The sequence below is a fragment of the Cnephaeus nilssonii genome (assembly GCF_951640355.1).
Source record: "Cnephaeus nilssonii genome assembly, chromosome: 12".
Taxonomy (NCBI): Eukaryota; Metazoa; Chordata; class Mammalia; order Chiroptera; family Vespertilionidae; genus Cnephaeus; species Cnephaeus nilssonii.
The window spans coordinates 50,612,919-50,635,657 of record NC_137083.1 but is presented as its reverse complement, the minus strand read 5'-3'; the positions used below and the strand labels follow the sequence as shown (position 1 = coordinate 50,635,657).

The window sequence follows — 22,739 nt, the reverse complement described above, 5'->3', positions numbered from 1 at the left end:
AATCTCCACCTTTGCTGTAAAAAAAAGAGAACTGGGACAACTCCTGCACCTGCCAAGATCCTCTTTTCATGACTATTGGAGGGAGCAAGATCCTCAGCTCTGACCTGCAAAATCTCTCCTCACTTCTGTGCAGTTTCCTCTAAATCTAATATCTCTAAGATAAGACTAAGGCTGGTACCACAGTGAGTAAAGGGCCTTTTGCAAAGTGTGGTAATTTATAGAAGCTGGGGTCTGGAGGAAGGAAGGGGTCTAGAAATCAGCAAACTAAATGGGAGGTACAGGGTCAACTTATGGGCTTAAGACAGGGTTGGAATTTGCAGATCTGGGGTTATAAGTTGCCCATTGAGAATGAATGCTCTTGAATGTCATGAATTGTCATGTAGTAGGTGTACACTTCTATGGAATATCTTAGGTTTTCCCTTTTGGTTCTCCCTATGGCCATATGGTTGGTGGAATGTATTGTCTTTCATCTATCATCCATCCCTACATCCAACAAATGTATTGGGCACTATTCAAATGCAGTGGGGCCCAGAAACAGTATCTACTCAGAAGCAGGGGAGAAGCCCTGTAAGAGGCTGGGTGGGGTAGGAGGGGGTAATGTTATATTGTTAACTCTTTACATAGATGACCACTCGCCCTGACCCTGTACCATGAATTAACTCTATGAACACTGGCCAAATTAGTGATGTTGCTCTGCTTGTGCCCAGAAGGGAGACAGCTAGATTTTCCTGCATAGCATCAGGAAGTAAAAAACTTACTGCCAACATTTACTAAAGCCCTAAACCTAGTGAATACAGAGGAAAACACACCTCTTTGAAATTGTGTTTGTAAATCTCATTCCCTAATTCATTAATTCATATATTTACTCCTGATCATTTATTGAGCACCTGCAATGGGAAATACACTCGGCACACATTATATAATAAGAGCAAATCAAATGAGGAGGAAAAAATGGGAACAGAATTAAAAATCTAAATAAATTAGAAAGTATAACTACATGAGAATATGGCTATGGGCCTTTCTAAAAAAATAAAATGATAAGTAATTCTGGGAAATGATTTATTCTGTGGCTGCCATCAGGATGGTAAAAATGTGGATCTTGCAATCAAAGTTAATAAAATTCTTTAGAAATGGAAACAGTACATGATACCTTGTGCCCACTTAGACTAGTTACCTGAACAGATTGTATTTCTACTTTCGTGTGGATAAAAGGATCTGATGTAATGACCCTGAAAGGGATTGCTAGCTGAGTCAGCACACAGTGGGCACCATAAATGTCCTCCTTCTGTTTAATAACTAATCCAGATCTGCATTTGCTCCTCAGCCACCAGCATACTGCAGTGACCCACACACGCACTGTTGCCAGGGCATGATGGAAAATCAGACAAGGGTCACAGAATTCATTCTCCTGGGATTCCTGCTCAGCCCAAACATGCAGCTGCTCCTCTTTGTGCTCTTCTCTCTCTTCTACGCCTTCACCCTGCTGGGCAACGCAGTCATCCTGGGGCTCATCTGGCTGGACTCCCGACTGCACACCCCCATGTACTTCTTTCTCTCACACCTGGCCATTGTTGATATTTCATATGCTTCAAACAATGTCCCAAAGATGCTGGAAAACCTTCTGAACAAGGAAAAAACTATCTTCTTTGTCCCATGCATAATACAGACCTTTTTATACATGGCTTTTGCTCACACTGAGTGTCTCCTCTTGGTAATGATGTCCTATGATCGGTACGTGGCAATCTGCCACCCCCTCCATTATCCTGTCATCATGAGCTGGAGAGTGTGCACAGTCCTGGTTGCCACTTCCTGGGCATGTGGTTCCCTCCTGGCTCTGGTCCATGTGGTTCTCATCCTGAGGCTGCCCTTCTGTGGGCCTCATGAAATCAACCACTTCTTCTGTGAGATCCTGTCTGTCCTCAGGCTGGCCTGTGCTGACACCAGGCTCAACCAGGTTGTCATCTTTGCTGCTTCTGTATTTATCTTAGTGGGGCCCCTCAGCTTGGTGCTGGTGTCCTACACACGCATCCTCTTTGCTATCCTGAGGATCCAGTCTGGGGAGGGTCGCAGAAAGGCCTTCTCCACCTGCTCCTCCCACCTGTGCGTGGTTGGTCTCTTCTTTGGCAGTGCCATCGTCATATACATGGCCCCCAAATCCTACCACCCTGAAGAGCAGCAGAAGATCCTTTCCCTGTTTTATAGCCTTTTCAACCCTATGCTGAACCCGCTGATCTACAGCCTGAGGAATGCAGAAATCAAGGGTGCCCTGAGGAGAGTGAAGTGGAAACAGAGAGCAGAGTGAGGGATGCCAGGGAGAGGCCTGAGGTGGAAGATTTGTTCTCTGTGAGATCTGGGGGAACGGTGATGTGAATATTCAAAAATCTCATGTCTTAGATTTCTGCTATCAAGAATATATATTCATCAGATTCTATCCTTAACATGGTGTACTGTCCAGAACATGGAGCATAAGTAGAAAGTGACAGAGAGCACAGACTCTGAGACAAGTCACAAAGTGGGGAAGCATAGGGGCAGAGAGCCACAGACTCCTACAGCAAATTCACAGCACGATCTGAGGTCCGGTTTCTCTTCTATTGAGGATTTGTTCTCTCTAATCTCTTTTTAGATTCCTCTCTAATTTCCATTACCCTTATTTCTGTAAGTATATGCTAACAATTCCATAATATACTGCTACAAAGGGCACCTCTATCAAGACAGACTACTCACCTGTGGATAAGCAGGCTCCTATAGAGTCAACTCCCTGCTCTGGAATGTAACGACTAGAGATGATGACATTCGATCTGAAAAAGCATCTGCATCTGAGCCAATAAATCTATTTTGAAATGCTATTTCAAAAAAGCAAAGTTTAATTATACGAATTTTCAATATGAAAGACAGAAATATCAGAATCTTAGTTTCATTTCATTCTGCACCATTTGGTTAGAAAGAGCTTGTGTCTAGAATAAATAAACTAGGGAAGTTGTCTTTCCCAGAGTCCTGGCGACAGAGCTTGATGTATGTCATCACCCATTAGGATGATCATTACATAAAATATGCTAGGAGTAAGGAAATCCTGTGAAAGGAAAAAAGCATCAGGGAACGCTAATAGCTTGACAGAACATTGTAGACCACACTTAGAACCAATAACACGACAAAGTCTGATAAGGACTTATAGGAACCTCAACAGAATTCCAAAGAACACCTGCTCCAGGGACTATAAATCACTTCTTCTGGACCCAAGTGATCAGAATGATATGGAAGAGGAATTTTTTTTTTTAAACACAAGTTCAGGACTTAAGTGGCCAGCACAGTATAATGAGTGATTTCTTTAACACAGTAATTATGGTGTCTTCTGAATTCTCTTCCTCTCTATTCTTGTTTTATCATGCATCATTCAAGTGTATCATATATGTGATAGTATATTATCTGCTTTCTCTGGATTTATTTTTTATCTGAATTTTCTCATATATGATTATCACTTCATATCTTTCTTCACCCATGAAATTAGGAAGCAAAAGGGAAGCTTTTCCCTCCACCCTCCTATTTTCCTCTCAGTTCTCAAAAAGCCTCATTCATTAGCTCATTTGGGAAAAACATTTTATCTCTGGCCATTAATCTTTTTATCTCCATGGAATCAAGACATTTCCAGCCCCAGAAAACCACAAACCTTGCTCTGAGCCCCTTTGCCCAGTATACGAACAATTTGAATAAAGCAATTGATATTGGCTCTAAGTGTAACAAAAAGCACTATGGAATTATCGAGTGCCCTATTTTAAAGTTAGAAAGAAAAAAAGAAAGGCTTTTTAACTATACCTAGAGAAATTGTTATTTTCTCTAAAATATGTATATCTTGTGTTAAGGTTAAAACCCCAAACAAGAAGAGGAAGAAGAAAATATAGGATAATTTCTCTCACACAAAACATAAGCCATAGGTTTGAATTGAGAATATTTTTAAAAGGGCCCGTTAGGAAAATTAGGAATGGCATTCACTCTTATTATGTCAGTTCAAAAATACTTGACAAAGAATGGGTCTAAAAGGCCAAGCTTCTGTGAAGGTAACTGGTGCCAATGAATTATAGAGATAGCCTCCAGCCGGTCTGAGAAGTGGTGAGGGCTGAAAAAACAAAACACAAAAAACTCTATTTTGTTACTAAACTGCAGGAAATGTTTGAGTATATGAGGAAATTCTATTAACTATTTTAATATTTGAGTTTTAGGGTTCTAATAAATTATATTTCGCTCTTATAACATCTTTTGTTTTGGAGGTATACTCCAAATTAGAGTTTATTTAGCACATGAGTCCAAGTACTGCTTATGAATATTATCTTATGAATATATATATATATATATATATATATATATATACTCCTTCAACATGAGTCACTGTTTTCAAAGAGATGAGAAACAAAAAAGGATGCATTTTCTTTATCCTGAGGATTCTGTGGGATATTTCCCAAGTACCCTATTTACTAGTACATTTCACCAGTAACACTGTGAAATCAACATTATTCCTTTTTTATTGTTGAAACTATTACAGATTTCCCATATCCCAACTTCCCCTTACCCACCTCCATCCAGCCCCAGCTCCCCTCCCTCTGGCCACCACCACACTGTTGTCAGTGTCCATGGGCTATGCATATATGTTCTTTGTCTTCACCTATTTTCTTCCTTTCATAGATAAGGCAGCAAACTTTCAGAGTGATTTAGTAATTTGGCTTACACCACACAGCCAGTTATAGGACCTAGCTGGGGGTTTAACATCATCATACTTAGCTTGTTAGCTTTCTTCCCAAAATATCACAGATTTTAACTCAACATAGCTTAACATTAGCATCCACATGATAGAGCAGAGTGGGGGAAACAAACAAACAAAAAAAGAGTTTATATTATTCTGGTCAAAGCATTAACTGTAAAAGTCCTGATGATAAAGGTGCAGAATCCGGATGGAACACATCTGTTATCCAGCCTGTCATCGGAGAAACATTACTTCTTTTGATCAGAGCAGAAACTCTCATCTGAGTGGCCTAATCATGCCTAGTAACAACTCCTTTTCCACGCCACTCTGCACTGCCCTAAAGGAGGCAATCTGCGTAAGACACCATGCTGTTCTCAGCATCTCATCTTACCTAGGATTCTGGTCCTTTGCCCATCATCAAGTTTACCCATTTGTTTTCTTTTCCTTTAAGAGGAATCTCTGGAAGCTTCCCTGCCTCACCTGTATATGGACCTAGAATGGACCTCACCAGTGCTCTAGGCTGATAGGATTGAAGGAAAGCAGGAACCCAGCACAGGCTCAAATTGAGGGGCATCTTATTTTGGATTCATATCCATATTATGCCACAGCTTCTAAACATATGTAAGCCTCCCCAATCTGGGGTTTTATCTTAGGCAAAATTGGAACAGAGGTAGCTAAGACAAAAAGAGGGTGAGAATCTATACCCATTTGTGTCAGAAATTCATTTTCACAAGAGTGGGGCTGGAAGGAGAAGGCTGAGGCCCTAAGAGGTGTGGGAGTGTCAGAAATAGGAGCTGTTGTGGTTATAAATAAAATAAGAGGTCCAGCGCATTAAATTCATGCACTTGGGGGATCCCTCAGCCTGGCCTGCGCCCTCTCACAGTCTTGGAGCCCTTGGGAGATGTCCGACTGACGGCTTAGCGCTGCCACGGAGGCAGGAGAGGCTCCCACCACTGCCGCTGCACTCACCAGTTGTGAGCCCAGCTCAGGGCTTCTGGCTGAGCAGCACGCCCCCTGTGGGGGCACACTGACCACCAGGGGGCAGCTCCTGCGTTGAGTGTCTGCTCCCTGGTGGTCAGTGTGTGTCATAGCGACCAGTTGTTCCGCCGTTTGGTCGACTTGCTATTAGCCTTTTATTATATAGGATAAACAGGGACTGCATTCTCATGAAGTGGAATTCTGGAATGTGATTAGACTTGAGAGGCTCATTGTGAGCAGCAAGAGGAGATGGGGGACTATGCCTCTTATTTCTTGATCAATATGTGGTGTCAGAGAAGGTAGAGAGATAAACAGGTTCTGGGGTGCACAAATAGGACAGCCACATTGGTGGTGGCAGGAACCTGCCAAGTTTGAGTGGCCAGCGGCAGGTTTCTGGAGGAGACAAAGAAGGGACAGGCTGAATGGCACTGCAGTAAGCCTAGATCTCAGTTTTTGTCTCCATGATCTTATTCCACTGACATTCAGTGTTCTTCAAGGTGCCCAGGTTTCTGTCCACAGCAAGGCAAGGCAGCTTAGGAGATGGAGGCAGCTCACCTCGATCCCACAGCAGTGGTGGCAGCAATAACAAACATGGCATGGACACTTTGTGTTTACAGGGCTTCCTGCAGGCAGAGCCCCGTGGAGACTTGCTCCTTGGTGAGAGGTCTGAAGGCTTTTCATGGTGCATCTCTTTAACCAAAGTCAGTGAACCTGTCAAGCTGGATGATGGTCTTCACCTAGAATTTCCCTGGTGGATCTCAGGGCAGCCTAGAGCAGCATGGGGTTGGTCAGAGAGCACTGCTGCTTCTGAATCAGGCTTCAGAGGAGGTAGGGCATCTCCTGCAGGGCTTGTGAGCTAGTGACCACTGGCCTTCGGAGGAGGAGCCCATGGGGGACATCTGGGCGACCTCACACAAGCATTCTTGTGAGTGCTAGGGATGCAGGTCCAGGGGCCCAGGACTGCACTTGTGGGAACTGGAGACTGTGTTGGTGTCCAGGGTCCTAGATGTGGGTGGTATATCCCCACTGCTGTGGGGGCTGTTCCCATTGTCCTGTCCATTGGTCTCCATGTGATCCTCTTGGTTCTTGTTGGATCTTCCCTTCCATCTCGTTTAGGCAAAGAAGTGGGGTGGTTCCAGCTCCACAGCCTTGACTACCTGCTCCGGTGGTGAACACGGGAGAGAAAATCTGCTCCCTGGAGGAGGGATGTGGATGGTTCTTGTGTGTCCAAACATGATGAAATCAGGAACAGATAGCAGGGGCCTCTTTGGAGGGTCCGTCCAGGTCTTGGAGGGGAGGATCCCCATAAGGGGAGCATCCCCATAAGGGGAGCATCCGGGAACTGCCTCCTGGACTGGATGTAAAAGTCCTGAGGATAAAGGTGCAGAATCCAGATGGAACATACTGTGACCAGGGCCCAGGGCAGTTGCAGGAGCAGCAGGGTGGACCCTGCCAGGCTGGGCATCTTTACAGCTGACAGGGAAAACCACCGGGTGACGTCCACCAGGTCAGGGGTTGTGGGGCAGCCCCAGAGAAGTTTACAGAGCAAGTTGCCCATGGAGGGCCAGTTGTGTTCCAAACAGCTGGGCATAGAGCAGGACACTGGGGGAATGTCTCCCTCCTTCCTGCTCCTCTCCTGCCCCAGCGTGCTATGACGTACCTTGAGTCAGGAGCTTCCTGATGTCTCCCTGACTCCTCACCTAGAAAGGTGCGCACTCACAGCCAGCTCTGGAAGAGAGCGGTCAAAGGCAAGGGGTGGGTCCTTACAACTAGCCAACTGCTCTGGGCTTCCCAGCACCTTGGGCGGGCCTCCGTGGTGGGTGGCAGGTGTTTAGCCCTTGATGGCCCACAATGCGGGGATTGGGCCAGACCTTCGAGGCCCCATCCTCATCCTCAGACCTCATCTGGCCGCTGGGTCAGAGCCCTGCTGGAGCTGCCAGATCCCACTGGACATGGCCACCTCCTACGGGCACCTCCCCAGCGTCCCTGTGCGGCCTGGAGCCGGGTGCTCTTTCTCCGTGGCTGCCAGCCTCACCGCCAGGGGCAAAGGTGTCAGAGGAGTGGACACAGAGCCTGACCTGACTGGGTGCTGCATCCCCGCACCCCTTCTTGGCAGGTAGGTCCTTTCTTCACTTCTCAGAAATGTGGTCCTGCAGATGCCAATTTCAACCTTTGTAAGGGGGGATATTTCTTCCCAGGAAAAGGAGTCCTCATACCTATTATCCAAGACACCCCAATTCTCTTTTAAAAAATCTAAGAAATGTGTGAAAAATAAAAATGTGGCTCAAGGAACACAGAATTAGAGAAAATGCAATTGAACAATATGGAGGAGTATTTTTCAAAAGTGTAGAAAAAATCTCCTATAGATCATAGTTCTCATAATGAGAACTCTGTCAGCTGAAGTGTCTGTGTCTTGGGCTGTGCTTAATAATCTCTAAAAAATTCAGTTTATTTTCTCATTTTTCAAGATTCCAAGTATAATATTGAACTTTCGACCTTTAACACACAATTACTCCAAAAACACAATTAATGAAAATTTCCAATTATTTTCCATCAATTATATGACTGCCATAACTTCCTGGATATCCCTTTACCCTTGAGTTCAATATTTATTACATCAATTAAAGCCAAAAACTTGAAAACCAAATTTAAGGTAACTTGCTTTGGAAGTTGTTTAAATTATCAATATGTTGATTTTTACTTTTTACTTATTTTACTTTCAAATAGAAAGTATATATGAATTTTTGTGGCCCTTGCTATAACTATCTATATATATAAAACCCTAATATGCAAATAGATCGAACGGTAGAATAACTGAACAACCTGTCTCTATGACGTGCGCTGACCACCAGGGGGCGCACGCAGAACATGGTGGGCATTGGCAGCAGCAGGTGGCAGAGTGCGGAACATGGCAGGCGCACCAGACCAATGTGGGGCTCTGGTGGCTCTCACTGGGGCAAGCCTCTGGTGGTTACTGAAAATTCTTTGTTCCCGTATGCCGCAGTCCTGCTCAGCACTTGCACCTGCTGCTGGTGCCCAGCACCAGCCCCGATTGCTCAGTGCCATCAGCTGGTGAGAGCGGTGGCTGCTGACCCCAATAGCCCCTCATGGCTTCTCCACCTCCTCCTGCTCCCAAGGGACAATCGGGGCTGGCAGCCGCTGCTCACACCCACTGCCGGTGACAGCCCCACTCATACCCAATGCCAGCACTGGAACCACTGCTCACACCCACTGCTGGCGCTGGCCCTGCTTGCACTCACAGCCGGCACCGGAGCCACGGCTCGCACCCGATGCCAGCACACGGCACCAGTCCTGATTGCTCAGCGCCATCAGCGGGTGTGAGCGGTGGCTGCTGGCCCCGATCGCCCCTGAGGGCTTCTCCACCTCCTCCTGCTCCTGAGGGGTGATGGGGCAGCAGCTTCCACTCACCCACTGACAGCGCCAGCCCCACTCGCACCCACTGCTGGTGCCAGCCCCAATTGCTCTGTGCCGTCAGTGGGTGCAAGCGGGGCGGCGTTGTCAGCATGTTGGAGTGGTAGTGGTGGGAGCGGGGCTGCTGGCAGACAGGAGACCGGGGGCCGCGGTGGGTGGGGCCAGGTGGGGTTGCAGAGGATGGGCCAAGACCTGTCCCTGTGTCCACCACAGCCTCGTAGCCCACAATCCCTTTCAAGGTGCACAAATTCATGCACTAGGCCCCTAGTGAGTTATAAATGCAGGTTAAAATAAGATCTGTGGTTACAGAAAATGCCCAGTGCTGACAGGTAATGTAAATATCTGAGGACATATTTATTGCAATTAAAAGCTGACTGTGTTGTGTATGTCATTTTCCTTTGTATACATTTATGTTTCATGTATGTTTATGCTTTACTCTGACCACTTTTAGAAGTTTTTCACACATTAAAGGAATGTCATCTTGATATGCCATAGAAAACATGTCATTTTGAGAAGATGCATTAGGTTAAAATCTGTTTGGTGCCCTAAGCATTTATATTTAATTTTTTATTTTATTTTTATTTTTTATTTTTTTAAAATAAATCTTAATTGTTCAGATTATTATAGGTGTTCCTCTCCCCCCCCCCATAGCTCCCCTCCACCGATTCCCCATCCCACCCCATGCCCTTACCCCCCGCCACTGTCTTCATCCATAGGTGTAAGATTTTTGTCCAATCTCTTCCTGCACCCCTCACACCCCCTTCCCCCTGAGAATTGTCAGTCCACTCCCTTTCTATGTCCCTGATTCTATTATATTCATCAGTCCATTCTGTTCATCAGATTTTTTGTTCACTTGATTTTTAGATTCACTTGTTGGTAGGTATGTATTTGTTCATAATTTTTATCTTTACCTTCTTCCTCTTCTTAAAGAATACCCTTCAGCACTTCATATAGTCCTGGTTTGGTGATGATGAACTCCTTTAGCTTTTTCTTGTCTGTGAAGCTCTTTATCTGACCTTCAATTCTGAATGATAGCTTTGCTGGGTAGAGTAATCTTGGTTGTAGGTTCTTGCTGTTCATCACTTTGAATATTTCTTGCCACTCCCTCTGGCCTGCATAGTTTCTGTTGAGAAATCAACTGACAGTTGTATGGGTATTCCCTTGTAGGTAACTAACTGTTTTTCTCTTGCTGCTTTCAAGAGTCTCACTTTGTCTTTTGCCCTTGGCATTTTAATTATGATGTGTCTTGGTGTGGTCCTCTTTGGATTCCTCTTGTTTTGGGTTCTCTGTGCTTCCTGGACTTGTAAGTCTATTTCTTTCACCAGGTAGGGAAAGTTTTCTGTCATTATTTCTTCTAATAGGTTTTCAATATTTTGCTCTCTCTCTTCTTCTGGCACCCCAATAATTCAGATGTTGGTATGCTTAAAGTTGTCCCAGAGGCTCCTTACACTATCTTCATATTTTTGGATTCTTTTTTCTTTTTGTTTTTTTGCTTGGGTGTTTTTTGTTTCCTCATATTTCAGATCTTTGGTTTGATTCTTGGGGTCCTTTGATCTACAGTTGAATTTCTGTATATTCTTTATTTCAGACAGTGTATGCTTAATTTCTGACTGGTCCTTTTCCATTTTTTGGCATTCTCATTAAGGTCCTTGAAGGTCTCACTAAGCTCCTCGGAGGTCTCATCTAGTTTCTCAGCGGTTTTTAGAAGATTCTTGAGTAACCTTATAAATGTGGTTTTGAACTCTATGTCCAGTAGTTTGCTTTCATCCATTTCTTTCATTCGTGACATGTTTCTTTGTCTCCGCATTTTGCTGCTTCCCTGTGTTGATGGAGTGGTTTTCTGTGGTAGGTGACCTATAGTGCCCAGTGGTTCAGCCTCCCCTATCACCTAAGGTGGACACTCTTGGTGCACCTGTTTGTGGGCTGAGTGCAAAGTCTTGGTGTAGTTAAGCCTTGATTGCTGTTGGTACACTGGGAGGAATTGACCTCCAGGCCAATTGGCTCTGAGGACCCTCTGTGTCTATAATGGAAGAACTGCTGTGCTGGAGACATGCTTATGGGGCAGGAATTGTTTCAGTGGGGCTTTGGTGTTCACTGAGTCTGCCCCTTGAATGTGTCATTTATGGATGTGAGTATTGAAATCTGATGTCGTCTCACACTGATCACTAGGTACACTGGCTTCTGGATCTCCAATGGGGTGCAGGTCAGCTACTGTCTGAGGCCACCCAGCAGGAGCTACAGCAAGAACTACAGTTTTCTCCTCTTTGCTTGGGGTTTGGAAGTTTTGGAGCTGTCTGACCAGAGCTGCAGTTTGTTAGGTTAAGCTGCAATAGGGCAGGCCATTTATATGCAAAAGCCACTGTTGTAGAGCTTGGGTGTGTTTGTAGATTGTGCGGGGCGGGGTCTCAGGGAGTCACTAGGCTAGGGCGTGGCAAACAGCGATGGCTGCCAGTCAGCCGTCTCTGTGTCTCTGAGTTTCCCCGTCCCCGTGTCTCACACTCCAGCATAATAAACAATGATTGCTGCGTGCACCTCTGCAAGAAAACCACCCTCACTTTCCAACCCAATGGCAGACAATCCAGCTTCTCCCCGTAGGAGTTTGGGTCCCCAGCGTCTCCCCAGAAACTGGAGTTCAGAGTACTTGGGAGCTTGTTTCACTTTGGGTTGAAAAAAGCATCGCACCCAGTTGCCTGCTGCCAGCCTGATTCGCGCACCTCCATACCTCAGCTTTTCAGTGCCTGTGCAGGTCTCAATGCTCTCTTCTCTTTCCTTCTAGTTGTAGAACTTCAACTCAGCCAGCTTTCCTGTGGTTCTGGGTGATAGACGTTTTGTCTTTTAGTTGTAGTTTTGAAATTGTTGTGCGAGGCAGCAGTTTAGGTGTTTACCTATGCCGCCATCTTGGTTTCCCCGCTATATTTAATTTTTTAATTTCTTAGTTCTAATTTTACTTTTTATAATTGACTAGAGGCCTGGTGCACGAATTTGTGCATGGGTGGGGTCCAGCCGGCCAGGGGGAGGGGCCATGGGCAGTTGGCCAGCTGGCCCCACCTCCAATCGGTATGGGGGGCAATTAGGGGTGGGGCCGGTTGGGTTTGGGGCCGGCTGGCTCATGGTTGAACTCCTGATCAAACTCCCAGTGGAGGGGACAATTTGCATATTAGCCTTTTATTATATAGGATAATCAGATGATGGCAAACATAGAAAACTATGTCCTAAACTATTGTTTTCACAGGATAAGTAGGCTCCTAATTTTGTCACCTATCTGTCAGTTTTCTGATTTTCTATAGGTCACCTATAATATAAAAAGAAAAGGAAAGAGAATAGGTGTCAGTATTTATGGGTTGACTGGTACACACCAGGCTTTTCATATGACCAGAAGCCATCTTTGGTGTTTCTAAATGTGTGTTTCTCCTCACCGTGGATAAATAGGGTCACAGCACAGGGGGACATGTTCTCCAAACTTGATAACTGTGCTCAGTTTTTCCAAGTTTGTTTCATAAACCCAGCAAGTCAGGAATCACACTGTAGTAAGCAAATCAGTTTGTAAGTTGCATGATTAATTGAAATGAAACTTCCAAAATAACGTTTTGACTCCGTTATGTTCAGTATAAGAATGCAGTAGAGTACAAATAAATATGACAATGTCTTATGTAGCAAATCTTCTCTCAGTCTCAGAAAAAGCATGAAGCTTCAAGGAGAAGCTGCCTTGGAGAAGGTCCCTTCCTCCCCTTCCCTAGGGACTGGACTCAGAATTTCCTCACTTCAAAATAGAGATTAGAGGACACCTTCAATGGGTGTGTGCCTTGTTCCCCCTCCCTTAGGCAGGTGCTGATTAGCCCCACTGGGACCCCTTGTCCTCTCTTTGGAGTCCCCAGTCCACTCCCTGCACCCATAACCAGGTGTCTACAGCACTGGAATCAGCTGTTGTTTTTTGGGGGGAATCCTTTCATCCCACCTTTGCTGTAACACACAAGCCCCAAATCACAGTGGGTATAAGCTGAACCACAGAGGTTAATGCCAGGAGCTTACTCATTGCCACACAGGGTTTGCTTCCTTATGGGCTCACCTGGATGGGATTGGGGACTAGGGCAGTGCTGAGATTCATGAAATTCAAATACTATGGAGTGCTCAGGTTTTGTAATGAGTGAGGTCTCAGAGGTGTGCTCTGTGCCTGTCTGTGTTTCTAACTGTGTGTCCTGCCAGAGATGAGAGCAGAAATAGGAAAAGAGAGTAGCTTGTCTCCTTTCCAGTGGAGGTGGGCATGCACTGCATCTTACAGCCCACCCTGCAGTGAGCCCTGAGGAGGTCACAGCTCCGATGAGCCCATCCTATCTAATAAAGAGGGAATATGCAAATTGACCCTCATGCCGTCGTCAAGATGGTGGCGCCCACAGCCAATAACAAGGGAATATGCTATTTGACTGCCCCACCCTCAAAGATGGCGGCGCCCACAGCCAATAATGAGGGAATATGCTAATTGACTGCCACACCCTCAAAGATGGAGGCAGACACAAGATGGTGGTGCCCAGTCCCCTCAGCCCCACCAGGGCACCTGCCTCTGGAGTCCCCCAGTCCCTTTAGCCCCTCAGCCGCTCAGGGCTGGCCCAAGGCACAGGCAAGCCTTAGATGATGGCTGCCCAGCTGCCCAAGGCCAGCCTGAGGTGCAGGCAAGCATTGGATGGTGGCTGCCCAGCCACCCAGGGGCGGCCCAAGGCTCAGATAACCAGGTCCGGCCGAGGCTTGCACTGCCAGCAGTGGCAGCAGCAGAGGTGTGATGGGGCATCACCTTCCCCTGATCGCCAGGTCGCCTCCTGCCCCTGAGGGCTCCCGGACTGTGAAAGGGGGCAGGCCGGGCTGAGGGACCGCCCCCTCTCCAGTGCATGAATTTTCATGAACTGGGCCTCTTTTCTGAGGATTCTACCCCATTTTCAATCAAGAACAAAAGAGAGGATTCTGCAGCTCCCACAGAACTTCCAGAAAGCAGGACCCTGCCCAACCTTTAGGTGTTTTCCTCTTCTGCGGTCCTTGAGTCCAAATGTGGGTGCTAAATAGATTGCCTTGTTTTATTTTACCATCAATTCCTCTTAGATGAGTTGTAGCATCTAGCCTTTTGTTGACTATCACTTTGTTACTGCCAATCTTCATTTACGTGTTGGAAAAAATACTTTATGTTAATACTAAGCTTATATGCTGATTACTCATAATCAGTATGAATAGTTTCAGGGGAACATTAGATGTACATTTTATAGACAAATTACAGAAAGGTGGTTAGGATTTGGTTAATTTTTATTGGTGAAGAATTATCCATTTGATAGAGATTTCCTTAGAAAAGATGACACTAAAAAAAGCAGTAAGAAATTTCTGTGTTATGAATTTAGATGCAACATATGAAATAATTTTCCTCACCAAAGGAAATTATAGTAGGGTATATTATTGAGTGATATTATAACCAGACAATCAATGGGTCCATGCTGCCTGTCACTACTTGAACCAATTAAGCAGAGACAGGGTTGAATCATATATGAGCGTTTATTCCAATATTGCCAGCAATATGGGAGAGCAGAAGGTCAGCCACAAAAATCTGCTGTCTACTCTACCATAAACCAGATGCTTATATTGGGTAAAAAGACAAAGGACTAGACTACCTGGGGAAATAGCCAAAGGGTATGCCAAATGGGCAGTTAACAAGTAAGCAGGCTAGAGATTTGCAAAGGCCTGCAGGTATGCAAAAGAGCTGGGGATCTTCAAAGGGCTTAGTGATATGCCAGGGCTGGAGTCTTTAAAGGGCTGGCAGCTCTGGTTTCTTGCAGCAAAGTTTTTAATCTTTCCATCATAATAGGCATCTCCAAGTGGGAAGGATGGGCTGCATTTCCAGGTGAGTTCCCAGGTCCTGCAGGCAACTGCCAGCCAGGTTAGAATGTGCCTTGTTTAATTAAAATAAAACAATCACAGTTAATAGAGCATGATTAATATTTCTTACAATTCTAGCTGGTTCCTCAACATTCTATTTCTGCCCCTATCAGTATTACATTTCAGGAGAATTAACATGTTGGTTATTGTGTAAATTATGCATTTACTTATTATGCGTACAGTCACAATTCATAGTGAAACACGGGGTGTGGGGTACAGATCTCCCCTATGCAGGTTCTTGTCTCATGAGGTTTGAAGAATAAAATTCCCAGACGAAAGGACTTCTTAGTAAAAGGGTGGAAATTTATTGGAAGCAAATACAGACTCCCACATAGGGAGGGGCTCCCAAGGGGGTAATCCACTAAACCCCTTTATTCTAAGGTTTATAAAGGCTGTAGTTCTTTATCTCTTCATGCTCCCTTCTAATTGGATCCCTTCCCCATTTATGACCTTGTGCTTTTCTAATTGGTCAGTCTTTTGCAGAATATCAACTTCACAGTCCAAAACCCACATGGTGCCCCCCCTTTTCTCCCCTTATCTTGCAACATTCCTTTATCTCCTGTGAACGTGTGTTTCCCTCCTTCCAGCATCTTCCCACATTTCTCTATCCTCTGTGAAAGTATGTTTCCTTTACCCCCATACTCTGTGATTTTTCTTTATCCTCTGGGAATATATGTCTTCCTCTCCCCTTATCCTATGGCATCTTTCTATTCTCCATGAAGTATGCCTTCTGGTGGCCCCAAGCCCTCACCTATGCATTCCTCACCCATGGACCCTCTTTATTCCTAAGATTCACTAAACCTGCCTATTTTATCCCGAAAATTACTTTCAATAGTAAATGCATGAGAATCTATTTATTACAACATAACATGAAGCCAAATGAATACTGAATCTATGTCTTACATGTGTGTCTCATTCAGCATGGCATTAAGCACAGTATCAAAAGGCTAGCATGTACACACTAAATATGTTCGATTTTCTGTAACTTAGAGAATAGGTTTTTATAGTGGGGATGGCAAGAGTATAGAAAAGAAATCAAGATGTTAGATGCTGGCTTAGTGAGGTGGAAGAAGGCAAAGATAGTCGATAATAGTTTAAATTTTCTCTTTATTGGATTTTTATGTTTAATGTGCACGGTTTTATTTATCTTACTCCTTTTCCTGAAGCTCATTTTCATAGTAAAATCTTCACAGAGCTTAGCACCATCAATCTGCTTGTGTGCTTCTGGTCATGTATGAGGAATTTTTAATCTATTATTTAGATTTCTTTTATGTTCAGGTGGTTTGACAGTTTACCAATAATGCTTATAAAAAACATACATCTCATCTGTTGCTGTTAGGAAGGGATCTTTTCCTGAGTCTTGCTTCAATGAGGTTAACTTGGTTCAGGGTCTGTTCTTCACTTGTTAAGATCCAACTTTGGAAATGTTGTTCAGGAAATGCATCTTGCTATCCATAGCACATTGGGAAGATGCAACTGCATAATGAACAAATGACCTTGGTGATCCTTTCTGTAGAAATATCTACATAAGAAGATAGTTTATTACCTAACTAGTGGCCCAGTGCATGAAATTCATGTACAGGGGGTGGGGGTGTCCTTCAGCCCTGCCTGCACTCTTTCCAACTTGGGACCCCTCGAAGGATGTCCTACTGCCAGTTTACAGGGATTGGGCCTAAACCGGCAGTTGGACATCCCTCTCGCAATCTGGGACTGCTGGCTCCTAACCGCTCACCTGCCTGCCTGCCTGCCTGATTGCCCCTAACCATTCTGCCTGCCGGCCTGCTCACGCCCAACTGCCCCCCCCGCCACCGGCCTGCTCACCCCCAAATGTCCCCCCGCCAGCCTGATGACCCCCAACTGCCCCCCATGCCAGTGTGCTCACCTCCACTGCCCCCCCCCCCTGCTCTCGCCCCCACCTTCCTTCCCCACTGGCCTGCTTGCCCCCAACTGCCCCCTGCTGGCCTGCTCACTCCAAACTGCCCCCCCCCCCGCTGTCCTGATCATCTCCAACTTCCCCCACTGACAACCTGCTCACCCCCAACTGGTCCCCCTGCTAGTCTGCTTACCCCCAACAGCCCCGCCCCCCAACAGCCTGATAACCCACAACTGCTGTCCCATCCTGGCCTGATAACCCACAACTGCCCTCCCCTCTTGGCCTCTAACTGCCTCTACCTCGGCCCTGCCACCATGGCTTTGTCCAGAAGAATATTCGGAAGGTCTCCTGGAAGGTCTTCCAGTCTAATTAGCATATTACCCTTTTATTAGTATAGATAGAGGCCTGGTGGGTGCACTGGTGGGGCCGGCTGGTTTGCCCTGAAGGGTGTCCCAGATCAGGGTAGGGATCCTGCTGGTGTGCCTGGCCAGCCTGGGTGAGGGGCTGAGGGCCGTTTTCAGGCTGGCCACATACCCTTCAGGGTGGGGGTCCCCACTGGGGTGCCTGGCCAGTCTGGGTGAGGGGCTGATGGCTGTTTTCAGGCTGGCCACGCCCCCCAGCAACCCAAGCTCCCAGCCCTTCCTTTTTTTCTTTCTTTTCAGCACCTCCTTGAGCGGAGGCCAGGGCCAGCTGGAAGCAGGTATCTGGGATTTATTTATCTTCTATAATTGAAACTTTGTAGCCTTGAGCAGAGGCCAGGGCTGGCCAGGGCAGGTGGGAAGCTTTGCTTCCTCCATTGCCAGGGGCAACCCAAGCCTCCTGCTCACTCCAGCTCTGTGGCCGCCGCCATCTTTGTTGGGTTAATTTGCATACTCACTCCTGATTGGCTGGTGGGTGTAGTGGAGTGATGCTTAATTTGCATGTTTCTCTTTTATTAGTGTAGATGGCTGAGTGGTGAACATGAAGTTAGAGAGCTTACTGACCAGGGCTGTTGATTACTGGTCACTTAAGCCATCTGTCCAGACTGTAGACATAGCATCACCAAGTGACTAGAATCCTTGTGCCAACTAGTCAGCTTTCTCTTCCCATGAAGGTTGTCAAAGATGCACAGGCAGATGCTGCCTCTCTGACCTTTATCTGTGCTCCATATTGATCATCTCCTTCCTTTTCCCTGTAGTCCTTCTCCAGATAGGTAGCCCACACAACTGACTACATTTGGGTTCACTGTCACAACTTCCTGCCACCCTGAGATTGTATCAAAGCCCCTTGAGTGGACTTTTGGAGGCTCCCAAAGCTCCTGAGTCACATATTTCCTGATATGTTCTTGTTATCAAGGCTATGATAAAATTCATACACTAAGTATCTTACCACTAAATTATTGATACTGCCCTTTGTGAAGAGACAAAGTGAATTACCAATTGGTCAATAATGTGTTTTTCTTAGCTGCTTACAAATTATATCCTAATTCTTGTTGCTGAGGTCAGCCCCCATTTTTTGGTTTAATTACCATATTTTCCAGCGTATAAGACGACTGGGCGTATAAGACAACCCCCAACTTTTCCAGTTAAAATATAGAGTTTGAGATATACCCACCCTATAAGATGACACCAGGCGTATAAGACAACCCCTGACTTTTGAGAAGATTTTCCTGGGTTAAAAAGTCATCTTATACACCGGAAAATATGGTACTTATTTCTTGTGTTTTGGATTTCAGGTAGAATGCATGTTACAAATGTGAAGGCTTGACTTAACAGCAAGATGAATCTACTTCCTCCTAATTATCATTCTCTGTGATAACATTTCTTATTCTCTTCTAAAATTTTCCAGTTTTATTGAGACATAATTAACATAAAGCACTCTATAAATGTAAGTGCATAGCATAATGATTTGACTTAAAAATTGTGTGAAATGATCACAACCATAGTCATTTATAATCACATATAGATAGGAAAGAAATGTTTCTTCCTTTGAGATTAGAACTCTTAGATTTTACTCTCTTAACAAATTTAAGAATAGCATACAGCATTGTTTATCACTATTTTATCACCTTTATCCAATTTCCACAAATCTGATCTCTTTTGCTATGAATTGGTTTAGGTTTTTGTTGTTGTTGTTGTTTTAGATCCCACATACAAGTGAGATCACAGATCATTTGTCTTTCTCTGACTGAGTTATTTCACTTGGCATAATGCCCTCAGGCCCATTCATGTTGTTGTAAATGTCAGGATTCCTTCTTTTCTACAGCTGAATGATATTCCATTGTAAGTATATACCACTGATTTTTTGTCTATTCATCTGTCCATAGACACTTAGGTTTTCATGTCTTGGCTATCTATATATATAAAAGCCTAAGCGACTAAGTGACCAAATGACCGTTTGACCGGTCACTATGATGTGCACTGGCCACCAGGGGGCAGACGCTCAACACAGGAGCTGCCCCCTGGTGGTCAGTGTGCTCCCACAATAGGAGCACTGCTCAGCTGACTGAGGGGCGCCAAACACTGGCCTCATGTCTGGCAAGCACAGCTGCGGTGGCGCAAACTTCTCCTGCCTCCTTGGCAGTACGGTATTGAGTGGCAGCAGTAGCAGCAGGTGCAGCGGGGCTGGGATGAGCAGGAGCAGCACAGTCCCCGGCCAGGGCTTGGGCTCCTCCCCGGCTGCCTGCCTCTCTATGCACTACTACATCCCTCGGGGAATGTTGGATTGCCGGTTTTGGCCCAGTCCCCGCAGGGCCTTGTCTGTGGAGATTGGGCAGAAACCGGCAGTCCAACATCCCCCGAGGGGTCCCAGATTGCGAGAGGGTGCAGGCCAGGCTGAGGGATCCCACTGGTGCACGAATCTGAGCACCTGGTGCTGCAGTCTTTTGCAGGAAGGATTCAAGAATCTGGAAAAGGGCCATGCATAAATGGACACACTTGACAAGAAATATAAATTTGGAAGGCATGGGGAACCAGGCAGAAACCTTTCTCTAGTGGAATGGGCTCACCAAATCTCCAGACCCACGGCTTTTTATTTACACATTTTTCCCTTTAGCAAAGCAAACATACATATCAAAGGTAAGGTTTGGTAAAAGATTTTCAGGTTAGGGGAATTGCCTTCAGCGGTTCAGCCAGCAGCAGGTAATATGCAGATTTTCACCCCTGCTGAATATCCATCAGCCTTCTGTGGACTTCTCGCATTTATTATGACCTGCTGGTCTTAGCCTCCAGCAACCAGGCCTCTAGTTGTAAATAATGCTGCAATGAACATGGGGGTGCAGTTCTCTCTCATACATAATGTTTTTGTTCCTTCAGATATATTTCCAGAAATGAAATTGCTGGATCAGATGATAGTTCTATTTTTATTTTTATGAGGAATCTCCATACTATTTTTCATAGTAGCTATACCTACCAATTTGCAATCCCACCAACAGTGCACCTGTCCTCTTTTCTCTGTATCCTCACCAGCATTTATCTCTTGTCTTCTTGATGATTCCCATTCTAACAGGTGAGAGGTGCTATCTCAATGTAGGTTTGATTTTCATTTCCCTTATGATTAGTGATAATGAGCACCTTTCCATGTACCTCTTGGTGATTTGTATGCCTTCACTGGGAAAATGTCCATTCAATTTCTTTGCCCATTTTCTGATGAAGTTATTTGTTATTTTTACTATTGAATTGTATGAGTTCTTTATATATTTTGGATATAAATCTTTTATGATATATATGGTTTTCAAATATGTCTTCCCATTGTGTAGGTTATGTTTTCATTTTGCTGATCATTTCTTTAGTTTGATGAAGACTCACTTGTTTATTTTGATCACCAAGACCAATGTCAAGGAGCTTTTGCCCTATGTTTTCTTTTATGAATTTTATGGTTTCTGGTCTTTTATTTCAGAGTGTTTCCTGGTGAGAGTCTTTCTTGGCTTTTGGCACTGCAGTTAAATCTTACCAAACAGGATTTAACAAGTCCCATTGGGATATCTTATCCGGTTTCTGACTCCTTCACATGTTCCCCATTGCTTCCATAGTTTCTGTTACTTGGTCTTGCTTTATGGGATGTGTTCCTTATGGTGACTTGATGAAAAAAATATATAGGATGCATATTCTGGTCAGGTGTAACATAAAACTCAGCAAACATTAGAAAGGATGGGAAAAATAGATGGTTCCCTCTGCCCTGTTTACTACTTACTCTATTTGGAGGGTTAGTAGGTGGGAAAATGTTAGAGTTCTTGAATCTGTAATAAATCCAAGTGTGTGGTAATTGTAATGTATGAAGGAGTTCCCTAAATCATTCTAGTGCTTCTAAATTGATGATCTTCTTCTTGTTGTAAATGTTCCTCTGGAGAAAACCAGAGACAAGTCCTTGGAGAGCCCCTTTTCCCTGGAAGGAAGCAGATGGCAGTGTGCCTGATGGGTCTTTCTCCCTCCCCTACACCAAACACTCAGTCTATTAAGAGGTGGTAGAATTAAACAGAGAATAAATATTCTATTCTGAGTGGAACCCCATTGCTTCTGTTGGGGCACCTTTTCTCCTAAAAGATAGATCCTTATGAGACAGGATTTCAACATTAACTCACAGATGCTATTTACATTATTGGTGTATTTTTTGCTTACCCCAATTCACATTCACCTCATCTTCTCATTTTTAGCTGTAAGTCTGTGGTAAGTTTTTTTATATTATCAAGACTTTGTTCACTGTACAGTTTCAGATAGGCTCTAATGAAAAATCACAAAGGAATTGTTATTGTCCGTCAATGCCAGATGTCTGCAATTTATAGACATACCTAATAGGATAATTTAAAAGCTATTGTCTCCTTTAGATACACCTAATATGGATCACTTACTTTGATGCATTTAGTGTTGAATTTCATGTTTAAATTATAAGGTAAAATGCTATTTGAGAGGTTTGCTTGAAAATATTTCCATTGTCCCATGAAATTAAATCATGTTTTCATTAAATAATAGACCTAATTGACTACAAAATGAGTTTGTTACAGAAGAGTGTCCTGAAGGTTTTATTTTTGAAAGTGAACTTCCATTTGATGAGTTATTTAAATATGAGAATTATCATCTTTCTAGTCCTTTTAACAGTCTTTTTCATTCCAAGTGGTTATATACACCAGCAGACAAGAATTGTCTTGTATGTCCTCAACCAAGACCTGTGGCAGGACATTGAATATGTTTAGTAAATATCTGTGAATTTTATGTTTGTGTTTTAGCTACTGGCAGATAGAAAGATGAGATGACACTCATTGGTCCTTCTAATTTAGTTTATTGTGTGCCTTCATCCATGACATTTTAGAAATAGCACCACTGTCTCCATTGTCCCCAAATGTTGCAAGAAAATCAAAATGAAAATGGCTAACACTTTTCTATACATTTAGGGCCAGTGATTCCTATAGTTGGAAGAGATTTCAGCATTTTTCTTGTTCAACTTCTTACATAACATGGGAATCCCATCTTGAATAGATGGTTAATCAATCTCTGATTTAAAACATTCACTGACATGAAGGTCAGTCCTAATGAAACAAACGGTTTTCTTCAAGGAGGTGATTCCACTTGCTATGATGTTATTTCTTAGACTAAGGTAAAATAATCTCCCAATATTTCCTCTGTGAATTCTGATTCTTCCTTTGAAGCGGGGTAAAACCTTCAAACTTTTGTTTATAAAACCTTGCAAATACTAACTTACCAGTGTAAGATTGGAGTCACTCAAGGATTAAGGCGGATGCAGTGAGCAAGAGGGGAGTTTATTAGAGTGAATGGGGGATAGAACCACAACAGGAAAGATTAAGACTCAGCCTCCACTGTTCTTGGGGTTACTTTTATGTGC

The 22,739-nt window shown here is 44.4% G+C and overlaps 1 protein-coding gene across 1 annotated transcript in view; it reads left to right on the top strand.

Annotated features, from left to right (window-relative positions):
• The window catches only part of LOC307107914 (uncharacterized protein), a gene marked incomplete at both ends in the record, with an annotated part of 48,074 nt that extends 45,772 nt beyond the window's left edge, over window positions 1-2,302 (top strand). Inside the window, one exon of the mRNA XM_079785467.1 lies at window positions 1,306-2,302. Coding sequence (XP_079641593.1) covers window positions 1,306-2,302 — 997 coding nt within the window. The remainder of the gene's footprint in view (window positions 1-1,305) is intronic.
• Window positions 2,303-22,739: the final 20,437 nt, after the last annotated feature.